General features: G+C 35.8%; 1 protein-coding gene across 3 annotated transcripts in view; it reads right to left on the bottom strand.

Annotated features, from left to right (window-relative positions):
* The window catches only part of Topbp1 (DNA topoisomerase II binding protein 1), a 55605-nt gene extending 38131 nt beyond the window's left edge, over positions 1-17474 (bottom strand). The window contains exons 1-11 of one of the 3 annotated variants that reach the window (XM_015487045.2): positions 17280-17474; positions 16587-16677; positions 14591-14725; positions 13949-14107; positions 12845-12988; positions 11853-12034; positions 10104-10300; positions 7934-8113; positions 7026-7195; positions 4617-4780; positions 4072-4322 (exon numbers count right to left, since the gene is read on the bottom strand). In XM_015487045.2, the coding sequence (XP_015342531.1) occupies positions 4072-4322; positions 4617-4780; positions 7026-7195; positions 7934-8113; positions 10104-10300; positions 11853-12034; positions 12845-12988; positions 13949-13975 (1315 nt within the window). In that variant the 5' untranslated portion in view covers positions 13976-14107; positions 14591-14725; positions 16587-16677; positions 17280-17474. The remainder of the gene's footprint in view (positions 1-4071; positions 4323-4616; positions 4781-7025; positions 7196-7933; positions 8114-10103; positions 10301-11852; positions 12035-12844; positions 12989-13948; positions 14108-14590; positions 14726-16586; positions 16678-17279) is intronic. The other 2 variants (XM_048794317.1, XM_015487044.2) reach the window with 2 other exon arrangements.
* Between the last annotated feature and the right edge of the window lie 418 nt (positions 17475-17892).

Here is a 17892-nt window from a genome sequence, read left to right as displayed (position 1 = left end):
GCAAAATGATATTCAAAAAGATAATAGAAGAAAAATTTCTAGAACAAAGGAAAAAACAAAACCCCCACTCATTCTCAGATTCAAAAACAGTAAATTACAAGTAGGAAAAATAAATGGTAAAACTCTAGGACATTAAAAACAAAAGGAAGGTATTAAACTGAGGGGGAAAAAATGGAATGGCAGAGCCGGGTACGGTGGCGCATGCCTGTAATTCCAGCGGCTTGGGAGACTGAGGCAGGAGAATCCTGAGTTCAAAGCCAGCTTCNCTCTTCAGCAGTTCGAGATTTGCATTACTTTAGCAGTAGAAATCCTTTTTCAAATAGATCTCATCCTGAAGCCCAACAGACAATACTTGATAAGCCTATTATTGAAAAAAGGCTGGGAATGTAGCTCTCCTGGGTTCAATCTTTAGTAACAAAAAAGAAAAAAAGAGGGAATGACAGGAATATAGACATCTGATTCATATTGCTAAAGTGTTTAAACAAAGTCAATTGTCTAGAACTAGATAACTAGCAGAATTGTCTTTTAAGAACAAAGGCAAAACAAAGGCATTATCAGGTAAATAGAAACTAGTGGAATTTCTAAAGAATATTGCAAGAAGAAAGAAAATTGTTTCAGAAGAGAGATGTCAGATCCAAAAATAAATGGGGAACAAAAAAATAAGCAATTCAGTGAGACCCTGTCTCTAAATAAAGCACAAAATAGGGCTGATGTGGCTCTGTGGTCTGAATGGCCCTGAGTTCAATCCCCGGTACCCCTACCCCAAAAACAGGCAGGGGAGCATAGAATATGGGGAGAATAACACAAAATGAGATGGTACAAAATAACCTAAATACATAAAAAATAATAATAAATATAAAATGAATAATTACTAACTCTTTCTGAGGTTAAGGGAAAGACTTACCAATCAATTTTATGAATAACAGACAACAGAAAAGGAAAATATATAGCCAGTTTCACACTGAATAGATAAAAACTTACATAATGAGTAAACTAACTACAGTAATGTATCAAAGATGAATACCCCATATCTAGAAGAATTTAAAGTTAATTTTGGTATAAAATCTATGAGTATAATGTATCACATTAAAGGAGAAAAGAGATGATCATTCTGTCAAGTGCAGGGAAGAGTACTTAATAGAATTGAACACTCAGCTCAAAGACCTAAACACGAAAACTCTAATACTTGAAATGGGACATATTTTTTAAAATCCAATACTTAAAGCAATCTTCAGAAAAGTTTACACAAACATAATTAAGATCAATATTCAAAATGTCAATTTTGGTTTTGAACAACTAATAATAAAAATAAATAAATGTCAATTTTGTTCTTATATACCTATTACTAAAAAATGTAATTTGAAAAGACATAAATTAAGATTGCAAAAACAACGAAAAACAAAAAATTATAAATAAATCTCACATAGCATGTCTTGGATTTTATGAATATATTATAGTTATTGGAAGATACTGAAAAAGATAAAACTACATAGCATATTTGTGGATAAGGAGGTATTCTGTTTTTTTTAATTGTAAAGATCTCAATTCTCCAGATTACAAATTCAGAATTGTAGTCTAAACACAGATCCCACTCTACAGCATATGACAGAGATGGCATTGCAACATAGTGGAGAAAAAATGAACTTCTCAATAAAAATTGTAGGAGAATTGATTGTACATCCACAGAGATTAAAAAAATAAAATTAGAACATTTCATATCAAACATCAACAATGAACTCCAGGTGGATAGATTAATGTGAAAAAGCAAAAGTTTAATAAGATTCTAAAAAATACAGCCAGGTATGTTGGGGCATGTCTGTAATCCCAGCGATTCCAGAGGCTGAGCCAAGAGGATTGCAAGTTCAAGGCCAGCATCAGCAACTTAGCAAGGTCCTAAGTAACATAGTGAGACCCTGTCTCAAAATAAAAAATAAAAATGGCTGGGGATGTGGTAAAAAGTGCCCCTAGGTTCAATCCCCAGTACCAAAATCAAATTAAATAAAAAATATACAAGATAACTTTTGACTATGGAGTAGAGAAACTTCTTGTATAAAATAGAAAAGTAAAAACCACAAATGAATACACTGAAAAACTATACATACAACTACAACTAACATTTTAATCAAATAACACTAAAAAAATGCTCTACTGGGGATGGGGTTGTGGCTCAACAGTAGAGCGCTCACCTAGCACGTGCGAGGCCCTGGGTTCGATCCTCAGCACGCATAGAAATAAATGAATAAACAAAGGTATTGTGCCCAACTACAATTAAAATAAATAAATTAATTAATTAATTAAAATCTCTACTGTATTACTAACAATAAAATGAAATTAAAACCATGACAAGATCCTACTTTACACCTACCAATTGGGCAAAAATTACAAGCATTATAATACCATACCCTGGAAGGATGTGAAACAACAGGAACCTTTTCTCACTGTTAATGAAGTATAAATGAGTAAAATAGGCCAAACACTTCTGAAAACAATCTGCATTACCTAAGAAGGTTGAAGATGTATATATCCCATGAATTAACCATCTTATTTTTTGGTTCATATAATAGAAAAATAAAGCTTCAGCAATACTGATTATAATGGCAAAAAAGAGTCATGACAAAAATGTCTATCAGTGAAAAAAAGAATATAGGACAAGAGTATATTATTCTGTGTATATAGTATTCTATACCATAGTACATTTGTATCACTGTGTTATATTCATAACTAGATACTTGGATTACATGATGTTTCATATTGGGTATGGGGCTCAGCATAAAAGTACGTATCATTCAAACAAATTAAAATAGTTATAAAATAATACAAATATTGTTTACAGACAGACACACTTAATACAAATTACAAAGAAAATGAAGAGGAGTCACAGAAGGCTTTTGGTATAGTGGTAATGTTCTCTCTCTTTTTTGTACTGAGGAATTGAACCCAGAGGTGCTCTACCAATGAGATATAAAGCCCTTTTTATTTTGAGACAGGGTCCCACTAGGTTGTCTAGGCTGGCCTCAAACTTGTGATCATCCTGCCTTAACCTACCAAGTTGCTGGGATTACAGGTATGTGCCACTGTGCCCAACTCATATTCTATTTTCTAAAATCAGATACATGATTATTCATTGCATTTTTCTTTATGTCTTTTTGGATACATAAAATATTTCACGTGATTAAAAAAAGGTGATTCATTAACTCTTCACTCGTAGTTTACCTTACCATACTCCAGATGGACAAAACTACACAGCAGTGGTGGTTTACAGTACAGCACAGCATGCATTAATCAAAGACTTCAATGACCCAATAAGAGGTATTTGTTAAAGCCCATGCCAAGTCACGCATGACCGTGCATGCCTGTAATACCAGCGGCTCAGGAGGCTGAGGCAGGAGGATTCTGAGTTCAAAGGCAACTCAGCGAGACACTGTCTCTAAATATAAAATAGGGCAGGGGAATGCCCGAGTTCAATCCCCAGTGCCCCCACTACCCAAGCCCATGCCATTACTAACTCACAAACAAAGCTAGCAATGCCAGCATATGTAACACATCAAAATGGAGCCAGTTAGGGCTGGGGTTGTAGCTCAGTGGTAGAGCACTTGCCTAGCGTGTGTGAGGCACTGGGTTCGATCCTCAGCACCACATAAAACTAAATCAATAAAATAAAAGTATCTTGTCCATCTACAACTAAGAAAGAAAAAAAGAAAAAAAATGTAGCCAGTTAGTTGAAAAGAGAAGATTAAAGGACTCATGGGACTGGGGTTGTGGTTCAGCAGTAGAGCGCTCACCTCACATGTGTGAGACCCTGGGTTCAATCCTCAGCACCACATAAAAATAAATAAGTGAAATAAAGGTATTGTGCCCAACTACAACTAAAAAATAAACATTAAAAAAAAATGAACAAAGATTCAAAGAATGATGATCTCATTTGCTCAGAAAAGTTACAAAAAAAATTTTAAGTGAATAAAAAATTAAAATAAAAAACTTAAAATCTATAAAATTTGGCAGAAATCATTTATGTATATATTCAGCTACTAAATATTTACTGACTGCAAGCACTAATCAAGAAGTTCTTACCTACTGAGGAGTTATTATTTACATATTGAGAGAGCAGATCTTCATCAGCTTGTTCATGCTTTTCATTAGGAGCAGAGTCTTTCTTGGAAAAGCTACTGTTGTTCTTTTTTGAAAGAGCTGTTTTGCTTTCAGGCTGATCTGAAACTGGAATTTCTACTGGCTGGTAGTTAGCATGAATATATGGTTCTTCAGGAAGCATATAACCTTTACTAAAACACTCTAGCAACCATTTTGCTCCCACTACATGCGGCCTACAAAAACAGCACATAGTTATATATTAGTTTAAGCCACGAAGACCATCATCCCACTTGCCACGTAGTTCCCATAGTTGCATGGACATGCATTTTTTTTTTTTCCCCCTAATTTTATTTTGAGACAGAGTCTCACTAAGTTGCCCAGGCTGGCCTGGAACTTGCAATCCTCCTGCCTCAGCTTCCTGAGTCGCTGGGATTACAGGTATGCACCACCATGCCCAGCTCAGACATGCAATTTTAACAAAAATCATTACACAGTAGAAATTGTTTTGAATTAAAAATTGGCAAAACCTGTGGGCCGATTTATTCCAAAACTGCTTCAATTCATCATCATAATCTCCCACAATAACATGAGTTACATCTTCATTAAGTTGATTAAAACGAACTCCACCTCCACTGTTAATAAGTCTTCTCAGTTTATCTAGCTTTCTTCCACTAAAACCACAAAGATATATCTGTAAAGAAAGAAAATATTTGTTTTAATGTATTCAAGATGCTTTATTTCTTAAGAGGAACAAACTTCTCAAAAACATCTAAATTCACAGTGTATAAATAAGACAGCTTGTGTACATTTTAGGATCCATTAAAAAATGAAGTATATTATAAAACTGATTTTTAAAATAATTTCTTTATAATCCCACAGTATTATTATATTAGTGCATAAAAATTTCTAATATTCAGGTAGCTTCTTAAATTGTGAAGGTCTCACTACATGTAGGTTTTAAAGTAATTATAGAAACAATCTGTAACTGCTTGTAAATTCAGAAAATCTAGATTTAAATTCTTGTTTTCAGATGCCACTGATTATAGACTTGGGGAAAGTTCCTTAAGCTGTTTTGCCAGTTTTCTTACATAAAAGTTGAGGTCCTCCCTCCCCACATAGAATTGATTAAACAAAAAATAAGTGTCAAAGAGCAGAATATAATGCTTTGAGGATACTATGTATGCGATAATTGATTCTAATTTATTTTTAGGATATTCATATATTTAAGCCTATTTAATCAATATAATAATCTTTTCTACCTCTATTTTATAAGAGATATCTTTCTTAATTTAAAATTTTAGGGGATTGAAGTCAGGAGCATTTTACCACTGAGCTATAACCCCAGATTTTTTATTTTGTGACAGGGTCTCACTAAGTTGCTGAAGCTGGTCTTGAATTTGCAATTCTCCTGCCTAAGCCTCCTGGGTTGCTGAGATTATTGGTGTGTGCCAGCAAGCCTGGATAAAATATCTTCTTAAGAAATTAAAAATGACAAATCTATTCCTAACTGTGTTTATATACAAACTAAATCATCTGCATTACAAGAATCTATCTTAACAAAAATCAAGAAATATATACTTCCTATGTGTAAATCATATCTAAACTTAGTATAACACAGGCTAAAAGAATACCCAAAAAACTTTCTGTTCACCAATAAGCTGGTAAGTTTTAAAAGTATAGAAGGGTAAGGTAATTTGCCCAATTTCCCTTCTTAACAAAATATGGTAAATTTTTGCCACTCTGTGAGAAATAACACACAGCCAAGTCATTCTACAAATAGAAATACATTAAGGAAGCATTCAGATCAAGAAAATCTGAAAAAGTAAAACATGATATAATGCTTCCCTCAAGGAACTTACAAGATAGTTATTCATACACTAAAACATTAAATAACCTAAGAAGTACTAAACAAAGTAGTGGCTTTAATGATCCATGTATGTGACTCTGAACAAGAATTTTAAGACTCTAAGTATTAACCTCAACATAATATACACCTTAAGAGTTATTTATGAGAATTAAGTGAGAGTATAAACAGCATATTAACATATATAAAATGATTAGCAGTATTAATACACTGTAAACACTTAACAAATGAGTTACAAATGAAAAGTAAGTAGTTCAGATAAAGCCTCAAAATACAGTAAACACAAAGATAAATGTAACTGGAAGGGTTCAGAGATGAAAAATGAAATAAACTTCAAAAAGTGAAATGAGGGTAGTTAAAAAAGAAAAAGAAAAAAAAGTGAAATGAGGGTTGGGATTGTAACTCAGTGGTAGAGCACTTGCCTAGCATGTGTAAGGCACTGGGTTCAATTCTTAGCATAGCATATAAATAAATAAAGGTCCATTCACAACTAAAAATAGATTTAAAAAAGAAAATAGTGAAATGAACTTCAAAGGATGAAGAATGAAGGTACAGGGCTGGGGATATGGCTCAGCTGATAGAGTGCTTGCCTCGAATGTACAAGGCCTGAGTTCAATCCCCAGAACCACAAAAAACAAAAACAAAAGCAAAAAGGTACATCCCAGACAAGGGGATGAGGGGATGTTCACAACCAAGGAATGGGCATGGCAAGTGTATCTTCTTAGTTTACTAGACCATTTATACAGATAAAGAGCAAGCCCAACTATGAGGGATCTTCAAAGTTGAGCTAGGGCCAGGCACAGTGGTGCATGCCTATAATCCCTGAAAATTCAGGAGGCTGAGGCAGGAGGATCACAAGTTCAAGACCAGCTTCACCCACTTACAGAGGCCCTAAGCAACTTGGCGAGACCCTGTCTCAAAAAATAAAATGAGCTGGGAATGTGGCTCAGTGGTTAAGTGCCCTGGTTTTAATCCCTGGTACCAAAAACAAAACAAAACAAAAAATCAAAGTCAGGCTAGGGAGTGCAGAGGTATGTTATCACTTTGCATTTATTACATACTAAAGACGTACCCGGCAACCATCTAATAAATCTTCAGGTGCTTGAAATGCACTGACATCCAGATTTTCTAGACTGTCAAGCGAAGACTCCAATTTGCTATTAAGAACTGAACTGCATATTGATTCATTTATGCAACTTCCATTTATGTTTGAAATATGGCTAACATCTGAAAGAGTACGGCCTACATATTAAAAAACAACAACAATAAAAAAAGATAAGTTCCTGGAGATAAAATAATTGATTAAATATTTTCTTATAAACTAATTTTTCCTATAATCAAAGGATTATTAACAATTCCTAAAGAATCAGGTTTTTACTGAAATCTTGTGTCAAAATATGAAAAGAAAAAAATGAAATTAAGTCTCCTACTTTATTTAAATGAAAAAATATTTAATATGTGTTCATAATCATGGTTTCTTTCCCATGAAAATGTGAACCTGCTGGCCTTAAGGTCCAAACATCTTACATTTGAAAAAACTTTATAACAATATTTTGCCAACATGGAGCTTATAAAATAAGAGTTGTTTTAAGGTTTAGATAGTTAGATAGATAATCTGTAACAATCACAGTAAAAAAAAAAAAAAAATTTAATTCTCTTATTTTAAGTCTCCATCCATTGTGTTCTTAATGTTTTTGCATTATATTAGAATATGGAAGAAAGCAATCATTCATTCTAAAAAGAAATAGGAGTGGTTCTGAACTCATTTTTTATATAATTTGGCTATTTTATTATACCATTTTTGCCTAGGTGCATAGGGGAAAATATAAAAATTTCCTACCATATTTCAGGGATCCTATTAACAAATCTTTGCTGGGGACTGAACCCAGGTCTCCTGCATACTACACAAGCAACCTACCACTGACCAACATCCCCAGCATGACATTATCAATTCACACATGGAAAAATGATCAGACGTACTATCAATTGTATGGACTTGGCCAGTGGGAGTTGAAGTGTCAGGCATACTCTTTGTTTCTGGTCTAGGTTCCATCTTGTATATAGATTCGTCCTGACAAAAACCTTTCTCAACGCTGTCAAAAAACCATTGCGTGGTGACACAATGTACATTCCATCTCTTGGCACATTCATATTTCTGACCTGTTGTGTAGGGAAATGCAAACCATTAAAATCCGTTTTTGCAGAAATTTTCGAATTATAATAGGTAATTCAAAAATGTACCTGAAACAAAATTAAGGGTTACCAGTAATTACTCTTACTTTTCAGTATGCCAATAACGTGTTAAAAAGCAATATTTCAGCTGGGCGCTGTGGTGCATGCCTGTAATCCCAGCAACTCAGGAGGCTGAAGAAGGAGGATCGTGAATTCAAAGCCAGCCTCAGCAACTTAGCAAGGCACTTAGCAACTCAGCAAGACCCTGTCTCTAAATAGGTCTGGGTTGTGGCTCAATGGTCCAAGTGGCCTGGAGTTCAATCCCTGGTACCCCCCACAAAAGGGCAGTATTTTAGGTTATTACCTAAACATATTCTTTAGGTGTTACATAAATAGAAGTGTTACATGAGGGACTTTATCTTTTAAACAAATTGCATGAAAACATTAACTGTGGGGCAAATGATAATACTAAATTGTTTGCATAAAGACTCCCTCAATTTCTTTTTCTTTTTTTTTTTTTTTTGTAGTTGTAGATGGACATAATACCTTTATTTTATTTAGTTATCTTTATGTGATGCTGAGGATCGAACCCAGGGCCTCACATATGCTAGGCAAGCACTATACCATTGAGCTACAACTCCAGCTCCAGACTCCCTCAATTTTCTTAAACCGGTTTCTTAATCTATAAAATGGGAATACTAAGAATTACTATGTGGCTTTTTAACAAGAATGTATCAGACAACTGGGAAAATTATAAATGTATGCAAATTAATAAATACCAACTTTGAATTGAATAGACTATTCCAGTACTGACATGATTTTACTTAAAGTCAAGGAGAAGCAGATACATGTTACGTATATACTTTTTTATTACCTTAAAAAACTTTAACACGATATATTTTGAAACAGCATCCCAGAAAAACTAAGGTCAATACCTAACATTAGAGTCAGCACATGAACTTCCTTCTAATTCATGAGGAGGCAGCAGCATCAACTCTCCTCACAAGCGCTCCACAGCTGCCATACCCAAAGTTCTGAAAACTATCAATTAATCTTAATGCTTTTTCTCAAATTTTCTTTCCCATCTATTTAGCCTAAACAGAGTACAAATATAAAGAGATAAAGCTGAATACAGTGGTGCACACCTGTAATTCCAGCCATCTCAAGAGACTGAGGCAGGAAGAGCACACATTTGAGGTTAGCCTGGGCAACTTAGTGAGATTCTCAAAATAAAAAATAAAAACAGGCTGGGGATCTAGCTCAGTGGCAGATCACTCCTGGGTTAAATCCCTTGTGCCACAAAAAAATAAACAAACAAAAAACACATTAACAAAACTCTTCTTCATTCATTTGTACATATTTTTAAAGTACTAGTAAAAAATGTTCTCCAGAATAGAGTGGGGGAGGTAGGAGGGTAAGAGGGTTAAAAAAAATTCTCCAGGATAAATATAAAGGTTACAGAATATAAAAATTAATGTAAGTTTTAAAAAATTCTTCCTATAAATAATTAAGTAATGTGTTTAATTCTTTAAACTGCCTCATCATCTGCAAGATATATCTTTTTTTTTTTTTTTTTCAATACTGGGACTTGAACCCACAGGCACTCTGCCACTAAGCTACATTCTCAGATCTTTTTTGTTTATTTTTTATTCTGAGATGGCGTCTTGCCATTCGAACTTGAGATCCTCCTGTCTTAGTCTCCCGAGTAGCCAGAAATATAGGTGTACATTACCACTCTCAGCCACCAGGTATTTAAGATACCTGGAGCTGTACCTCAATGGCAAAGCACTTGCCTAGCACAAGTGAGGCACTAGGTTCGATCCTTAGCACCACATAAAAATAAATTTTAAAAAATAAATAAAAGTATGAGGGGGAGCAAACTAGATCAATGACATCAGAAGCAAAGCCTGTTCTAAAAGATTGTAAAACATGAGATATTAGAGAAAATTGTGAATTTGTCCATTTATAAAAGTTTTACCTTTCGGTTCTTGCACAATGAGGTGTGTACACTCATTCATTTTCAACTGTCCCATGTATTGGCCTCCATGCTTAATGGTGAGTTGCTGGACTGCCCTCCTGTCTAAGCCACACAAGCCTGTCACACAGATTATGCAACCAAGAAAAATAGGGCACTTGAAATCTTCCATGTCCATATCAGTGTATCTAGTTATTTTTCTGGAGAAATTAAATGGTAAAAAGTAATAAAAATGAATATATTAAATATACCAGGTAGTTTTACATTTACTAGGAGCACAACGACAAACAGAAATATCACCTTTCCTCATTTTAGAATTTATAATCATTTTAAGAAAGGGAGAACTGACAAATACTTTAGATTATACTAACTGCTCATCTAGCTCCATACATATTGCTAATAAAAAGTGATGTTTTTAGCTACTGTCTGTATTAAGAGAAAAATATGTATTTCAGTACTCTTAAACCCTTGCTAGTCAAGTGGTACATTTTCCAAAATTAAAAGCCAAAAACACTACTTAAAAACCCTAAAGTTTGGATGGGGATATAGCTCAGCTGGTTGAGTGCTTGCCTCACATGCACAAGGCCCTGGGTTCAATCCCCAGCACCATAAACACATACAAAAAAAAGGCCATGTATGAAGATGTGAGGGAAAAAAAAAAAAAGAATAGTGTTACCTTAGATTAGGTAGAGAGATGTGATGGGAGGGGAGGGGAGGGGGGGATAGGAAAGATAGTAGAATGAAACAGACATTATTATTACCGTGTGTATATATGTGAATGCATGACCAATATGATTCTGCAACCTGTACACTCAGAAAAATGAGAAATTATATCCCATCTGATTCAAATGAATGATATATCAAAGTCATTGTACTGTCATGTATAACTAATTAAAACAAATTTTAAAATTTAAAAAAAAAAAGACAAAACAAACCTAAAGTTATTTGGCTGCCTATGATAAAATGGACTTAGTTCTATTATTCAATATAAGTAAAACAATTATTTTTGGCAGAATAGCAACAAAAACATCATTATTATTCTGTTGTCACGTCAGGCAGATGAACTGGGAATGCAGGAACTGACATGGAGACATATTTAGATGTGCTGGATGATGTTGAAAACAAGCCCAGAAAAATGCCAATATAATTCTGTGGTGCCTGGGCTTACAGTTGTTAATTTAATTTCAGGAAAAACTTGCATGCTTCCTGAAACTGGCTCTAAGCTCCCCAAGAGACGGGACATATCCTGCTCTGCTCCCGAAATACATCTAATGTCTCACGCAGGGCAGATGTGCAAAGGATCAATTTACCTTTACTGAGTGATCACACCTTCTGATGGCTTACATATACCCCCTCTAGGAGGGACTAAAACTACCTAAATATTTCATTTATTCTCAGTCTTAACATATGGGCACAGTAATGAAGGAAAATGCAACAAAAAAGCTACAAAGTTACCAAACTGATTTTCTCAGTTTAGAAATATTTGCTGCAGAAAACAACTTTAGTATCAAAGCATTTACATTCTACTAGTGTTAAACCCACAGCCCATTTTACTCAACTTATACCCTGATAACAATCCCCTGTAGATTCTCCTAGTTTCCACTGGAGAAAAGCGCAATGACCCCATTTTGTCCCTGAATAACAAATCTAAAGAGGATGCTATAAAGCTCCCCTTTAAAAATACAGAGTACCCCAAAATAATTGAATGCATCAGTTTTTCAAAATCTTGAAAATACATAGTGTTTGTCTTACTTCTCTTGTGACTTTTCCCAAAGTGTTTTTATCCAAGAAGGAAGCAAAATAGGTTTCTTCAGATTTGCAGCAACTAAATATTTTTTGCTACCAACTTCTCCTGCAATAAGGTGAGTTACTGATATATTAAGGTCTCTGTATACTCGTCCACCCATCATTTGTACATACTTATGAACTTCATCCTGTAACCCCAAAAGAAAATATGTTAATATCAGAGCAAATATTAGCTCTTCCATTTTTATACAATATACCATAATTACATTTGTTATTGATAACCTGAATACATGTTTCTTACTATTATAAAGTCAAATAATTAATTTACATTTAGAAGATGAATACAAATTATAAATCTAAAATAACCATTTTCACTAGGTGTGGTAATGTACACCTATAATTCTAGCTACTTGGGAGGCCAAGGCAAGATCACAAGTTCAAGGCCAGTCTCAGCAACTCAGCGAGACCCTGGCTCAAAAAGGGTTAATGGTAGAGCACCCCTGGGTTCAACGCCTAGTACAAAAACAATAAAATTCTATTTCCGTGAACAGCCACACACTGCATGATGATGTTTTGGTCAACAATAGACACATATTCAATAGTGTGGGCTTATAAGATTGTACTGCCTCATAACATTATAGCCATTAAGTTTGTATAAGTATTCCCAATGATATAATTACCTAAGGACACATTTCGGACTATATTCCCACTGTTAAGCAACAAATGATTGTATTTACTCTTTTCAACTCCATGAATTTATTAAACTATGTTGCTCCTATAATATACATATTCTACATGCTTATACACATCATTTTAAAAGTATAAATTATATCCATGTAAAAAATAAAAAATATTTTACACAGTTCTTAGAATCCTGCCTTAAAGATTATCCATCTATGATGAAAAAATATTAAGTGAACATTAGTTTCCTTTTCACTAAGGAAAAAAATGAGATTTATTTTAGTTGCTACAAATCTGTGGACATTATGGACACCTACCCTTTTTTCTTTATCCAGGCTTGTACAAGATACAGTTACATCAGACATTACCATATTATAAACAGGATGTTCAGCTCTTGGGACACATCGCTGGTGATGCATGCAAAATATGACTACTTGAGGACCAACAATTCTGCAGCCAAGCTATAAAAAAGAGAAGGTTTTGTGAGCTGAGAAGGAAAAGACCACCCATCTTACAAAATTACATTTGGTAATATTTACCAATTATTTACAAAAGTTGAGGACTATTGCAGAAAAACCACCAAATTTTAGAAAAAAATCATGACCATTATATAATGTCTGAGACACACTATACATTAAGTAAATATGCAGATATAAAACCCAAATAAACAATACAAGTCAAAAGAAAAAGCCTCCAGGAGACCTTCACTCAAAACTGCTATCAAAATTTTAATCTCTGAAATATAATCCTAATACAATAATCTTATAACAACTAGGAAACAACTACATATGCTTTTCAAATGAAGCACTAAGCCAATGAAGCAATTTCAGAGTGTAAGAGCCTATAATAATCCTAAGAAATCCACTGTCACAAAAAATGAACAACACTAGGCAATTTCTACATTGGGTTTTATATACTTTGTACCTCAACATCCTTCCAAGGAAGAACCACAAAGATTTACACTTAAAAAAAAAAAAAAAAAAAACTTCATTTTTCAAAGCTATTGAGTTCAGAGAGTTGACAAGTCTTGCTCAACAACATACTCAGGTCACATTAAAAAAGCCTACTGTTGCCAAAGTCATCACTGAATGACTGATTTAAATATCTACAGAAAAAGCATTAGCACTATCTTTTTTCTTTGGGTACTAGAGATTGAACCCAGAGGTGCTTAACTATTGAGCCACATCCCCAGCCCTTTTTAAAATAATTTTTTTGAGAAGATCTCGTTAAGTTGCTCAGAGCCTTGCCAAGTTGACAAAGCTGGCTTTGAATTTATGATCCTCCTGCCTTAGCCTCCTGAGTTGCTGCAATTAGGTGTGCGCCATGGCACCTGGCTGATGTTACTAATTTCTACCTGATGAATAGTGGTTTTTCCAAAGGACACTAACAGCAACAGTGCTCTGGGTGAGATGGGCACTGACCTTCCATAAATGGTACAGATACTGCATCGACCTACTCTTCTATGTTTTCTTCTTCAAACAAAAATCATATCGTTGTAATCTGGATGAAATCACAGCCAGTTTAATTTTATTTCAATGCTTGTCTCTTGTCCAGACACCAAAAGGTAATGAGTCAGTAGACTTTAGAATAACAACGAAAAAAAATAAGATGGCTCATTGGTATGTTAGCAGTAGTAATACCCAAAATGCTCCCTTCAAAGATAATTGATCAAACTCAGTACAGGATAGAGGTACTAAAATTCTATGTGCATGAGCGCACAGAAAAGACAGGAAGTTACCAAACATTCTATTGGGATCTTTCCTACTCTACTATTTTCCCCTAAATGTTTTGCAACCTAAATTTTTAGCACAATAAGCTCTATCACTGAAATTCTTCATTACTTTAGATTTGCTTATACTAACTGAAGCTATATCCCCTTAAAAATAAAAACTACATATAATAAAAGCCTACAATAACAAAATTAGCCTTTAAAAAACATTATTCTGGTCTCCCAAACCAAAAGAATACCAATGTATTTATGATTTGCATAATACTTCATAATCAGTAAAGAATTTATGAAACAAAAACAAACCAAAAACCATCTACCATATAAGTCAGCAAACCTTTTTAAGGTGATCGAAAACAGCACCACTAAAAGGGTCACAAATATAAAGTGATCTGTCATTTTCCTTTATCTTCAATGCCTCTTCTTCTGTAATAATCTGAAGATATTCTTCTGATTGGAATTCTTTTATAGACTAAAAGAAAAAAGTAAAAAAGAATAAATCCCAAGTCAGCCCCCTGTATTTAAGTCCTACCAAGTCTTTGAAATCCACCTCAAACTACCTTTTCTTTATAGACAGCAACTATCATCTCTCACCTAGACCACTGCAGAAGCCTCCCAAGTGGTTTTTCTCTCATTCCTTCAGTATAAATCTATTCTGCACACAGCAATTAGTAATCTTTTAAAAAAGACAAATTAGACCATATTACGCTCTGCTCAGAACCCTCTAATAACTTCCCATCACACTCAGGATAAAATCCTCGTTCCTTACCACAGCCTACAGGACCACCTGATCCTGCCCTAGCCTATCTCCCCACACTCATCTCCTACCTCCAATCTCCCTGGCTTGCTCTTGGCACACCCACTTCCTTGCTAAGCTAAAAAAGGCTAAGCACGACCCCATTTAGACTTAGCTTATACCTGCAGCAGAGAATATTCTTCTGCCAGGTCTTCACCTGACATGATTCCTCACTTCAGTCAGGTCTGCTTAAACGCCACCTCCTTAGAGATGCCTTTCCTAATCATACTTTTTCTTTTTGATGCTGAGTATTGAACCCAGGACCTTGCACATGTTAGGCAAAAACACTCTACCCATTGAGTTACATTCCCAGCCTCCTGATCATACTTTTTAAAATATCCTTCCTCCATCCCTTTAGTCTATTTTATGAAGAAAAATAACATTGATATTTTATGAATGCATGTATTTCTTGTCTTGTTTTTAAGAATGTAAGTTTCATGACGTTATCTTGTTGCCACCATATTCTGAGCTCTCTTTCCCATTTTCATTTCCTTCTCCTCCCCAAAATATCCTCTAGAACTCCTTAACCCGTTTTGCTTTTCTTCTCTTCCCATATCAATCAATATCTTATAACATATTATGTAGTTTTCTCATTTATCATCTGATTCATATTTATTTTCTGCTGCTAAAATGTAAGCTCTGAGAGAGGAGAAATCTTTCCTTGCTCTTGACCACTGATGTATTCCAACTCCTAGAGCAGTACCTATCAGATCACAGACACTTAATAAATATTTGCTGAATCAATGTACTTTATGGAAAACCCTGGTACAAGTGCGTATCAAACTTTAATGTGTACTGAGGGATGTTGTTTAAAATGTGAATTCTAATTTCAAGTCCTGGTTGGGGGCCCCTATTTTTTGCAGTATAGGGGAATTGGACCCAGGACTTCACACATGCTAGGTAAGTAGTCTTAACACCAAGCTATATCCATAACTCTTTTTGGTTTTTAATTTTGAGATTTTAATTTTAATTTTGGGATGGCATTAAATTGCCTAGGCTAGCCTTGAACTTGTGATCCTGCTGACTCAGCCTCTAAAGTGGCTGGGATTATAGGTGTGCATTAATTACCACATCCATTTTAAGATTCTACATTTCTAAAGAGTCCTAGGCCAATGCCAAAGTTGCTAGGATCTGTGAGTAGCAAGGCTCTGTACCATCCTATTTTATACAGTGCACAAAGAAACATACTTTTAACAACCAAAACTACTGAAGTGTGAACAGTATAGGACTCAATTTTTTTTCAACACGCAAGAGACTGCTCTGATTAGTAGACAAAAGAAATCTTATTAACTTTTAAGAACTTCAGGTTAGCCATATCCAACCAAAATATCATAATATATTTCAACCTCACCAAAATGCACAGATAATACTTACATCAATTCAAAATTACACAGCAATGATTTGTCTGTAGTAGCACAGACTGCAGCTAAACTATGCAGAAATTATTTCTAAGACATAAAGCCTAACAGATCAAAAATACTTAAAAACAAGCAAATGAATTCACAGAATCAGACAAATCTTTTTCAACTATTCTTACCTCAAGAGCTTTAAAAAAACATTTGGAATTTTCTGAAGACTTTAAAAACTTCACAAAAAACGGTTCTTTGTCATTTCTGGACATTTTTGAACTGTAAAAATAAAGGAACCATTAACAAAAACAAAAATGCATTGTGTAGAAGTTAAAATGTTCAACGCACCTATTTTTTTTTTTTTTCTGTGCAGACAAGAATGCCTAAGGATAGACATTCAGGCCTTGCTCATGAATTCGTCCATGATGTTTGCAAGAAACCCTGGAATGTGGGTGAAGTCAAGGAAAAAGATGACACACTAATCTTGCAAATCCGAGAAGAAAATTAATGTCCCTGAACTGAATACAGTCAGGGCCAATGGACATTCAAATGCACTTGGCTTAAGGATACACAGATCGCATCTGTGGCTGCTGATACCCACGGCCCGCGAGGTTTGTTCATCCCTAAGTAAATAGATTTTTAAATATAAACCTGGCAGCCAGCTGACAGGTCGTGCCTCCCAAAAGGTTGGATGCTCCTGCTCCCCAGCTCCCAGGCAAAGGCCTTGCTGGAACACCGCAGCCTCGTTCTTTTAGGCGTCAAAGGCCCACCCGCGGGTCCCAGGGCCGGTTACAAGGGCGGGAAACCACGGCCCCCCACGAAGGCCGCAGGAGAGGTCGCGACCCCCGGCTGCGGCGGGGAGGAGCTGGGTCCTCACTCACCTCGATGGAGCCTGGGGGTCTTCGGGAAGTGAGTTGGGGGGCGCGCAGCCCGCAGGACAGCGGCTGGGGTCGGGCGCCAGCCCGGCGCACAGCCCCCACCGCCACCGGGCGGCGCCCCCAGGCCCAAGCAAAGGCTGGAGAACCCGGAAATTGCAGAGACCAGGAACCGACTTTCGCGCCAACCGCGCGGACGCGCTACCTCTTCCGGCGGAAGTGACGCCATCGGCGTCTGGACCGGAGGGCGGGATATGCGAGGTGGGAGTAGGCGGTTCACAGACCGAGCGGCTCGCGGGAAAGTTGGACCTGTTTCGCGGTTTATTAAGGCTTAGAAGGGCGACCTGGCTCCGGGGCTGGGGTCGCAGGCCAGGGAAGGTCCTGCACGTTCAAAATAATCCAGGGGCAGAGGGAGTTACTCTTCCTGGCGCAGGCAGTGTAGCAGAAACCCTATATTAACCAAAACATGTGTTTGGTGTGATGTGATAATTCAATTTACCAAAGCAAGTCGTCCCATCTCCACTTTAGAGAGGTACGAAGGCGAGGCCCAAGAGAAGTTGAGTGCCAACCCTTTTTATCATTATTATTATTATTATTTATTATTTTGAGATAGGGTGTC

This window comes from Marmota marmota, unplaced genomic scaffold (genome assembly GCF_001458135.2).
Source record: "Marmota marmota marmota unplaced genomic scaffold, marMar, whole genome shotgun sequence".
NCBI lineage: Eukaryota > Metazoa > Chordata > Mammalia > Rodentia > Sciuridae > Marmota > Marmota marmota.
Note: the sequence above shows the minus strand (reverse complement) of the source record. Positions and strands in the feature narration are given on the sequence as shown.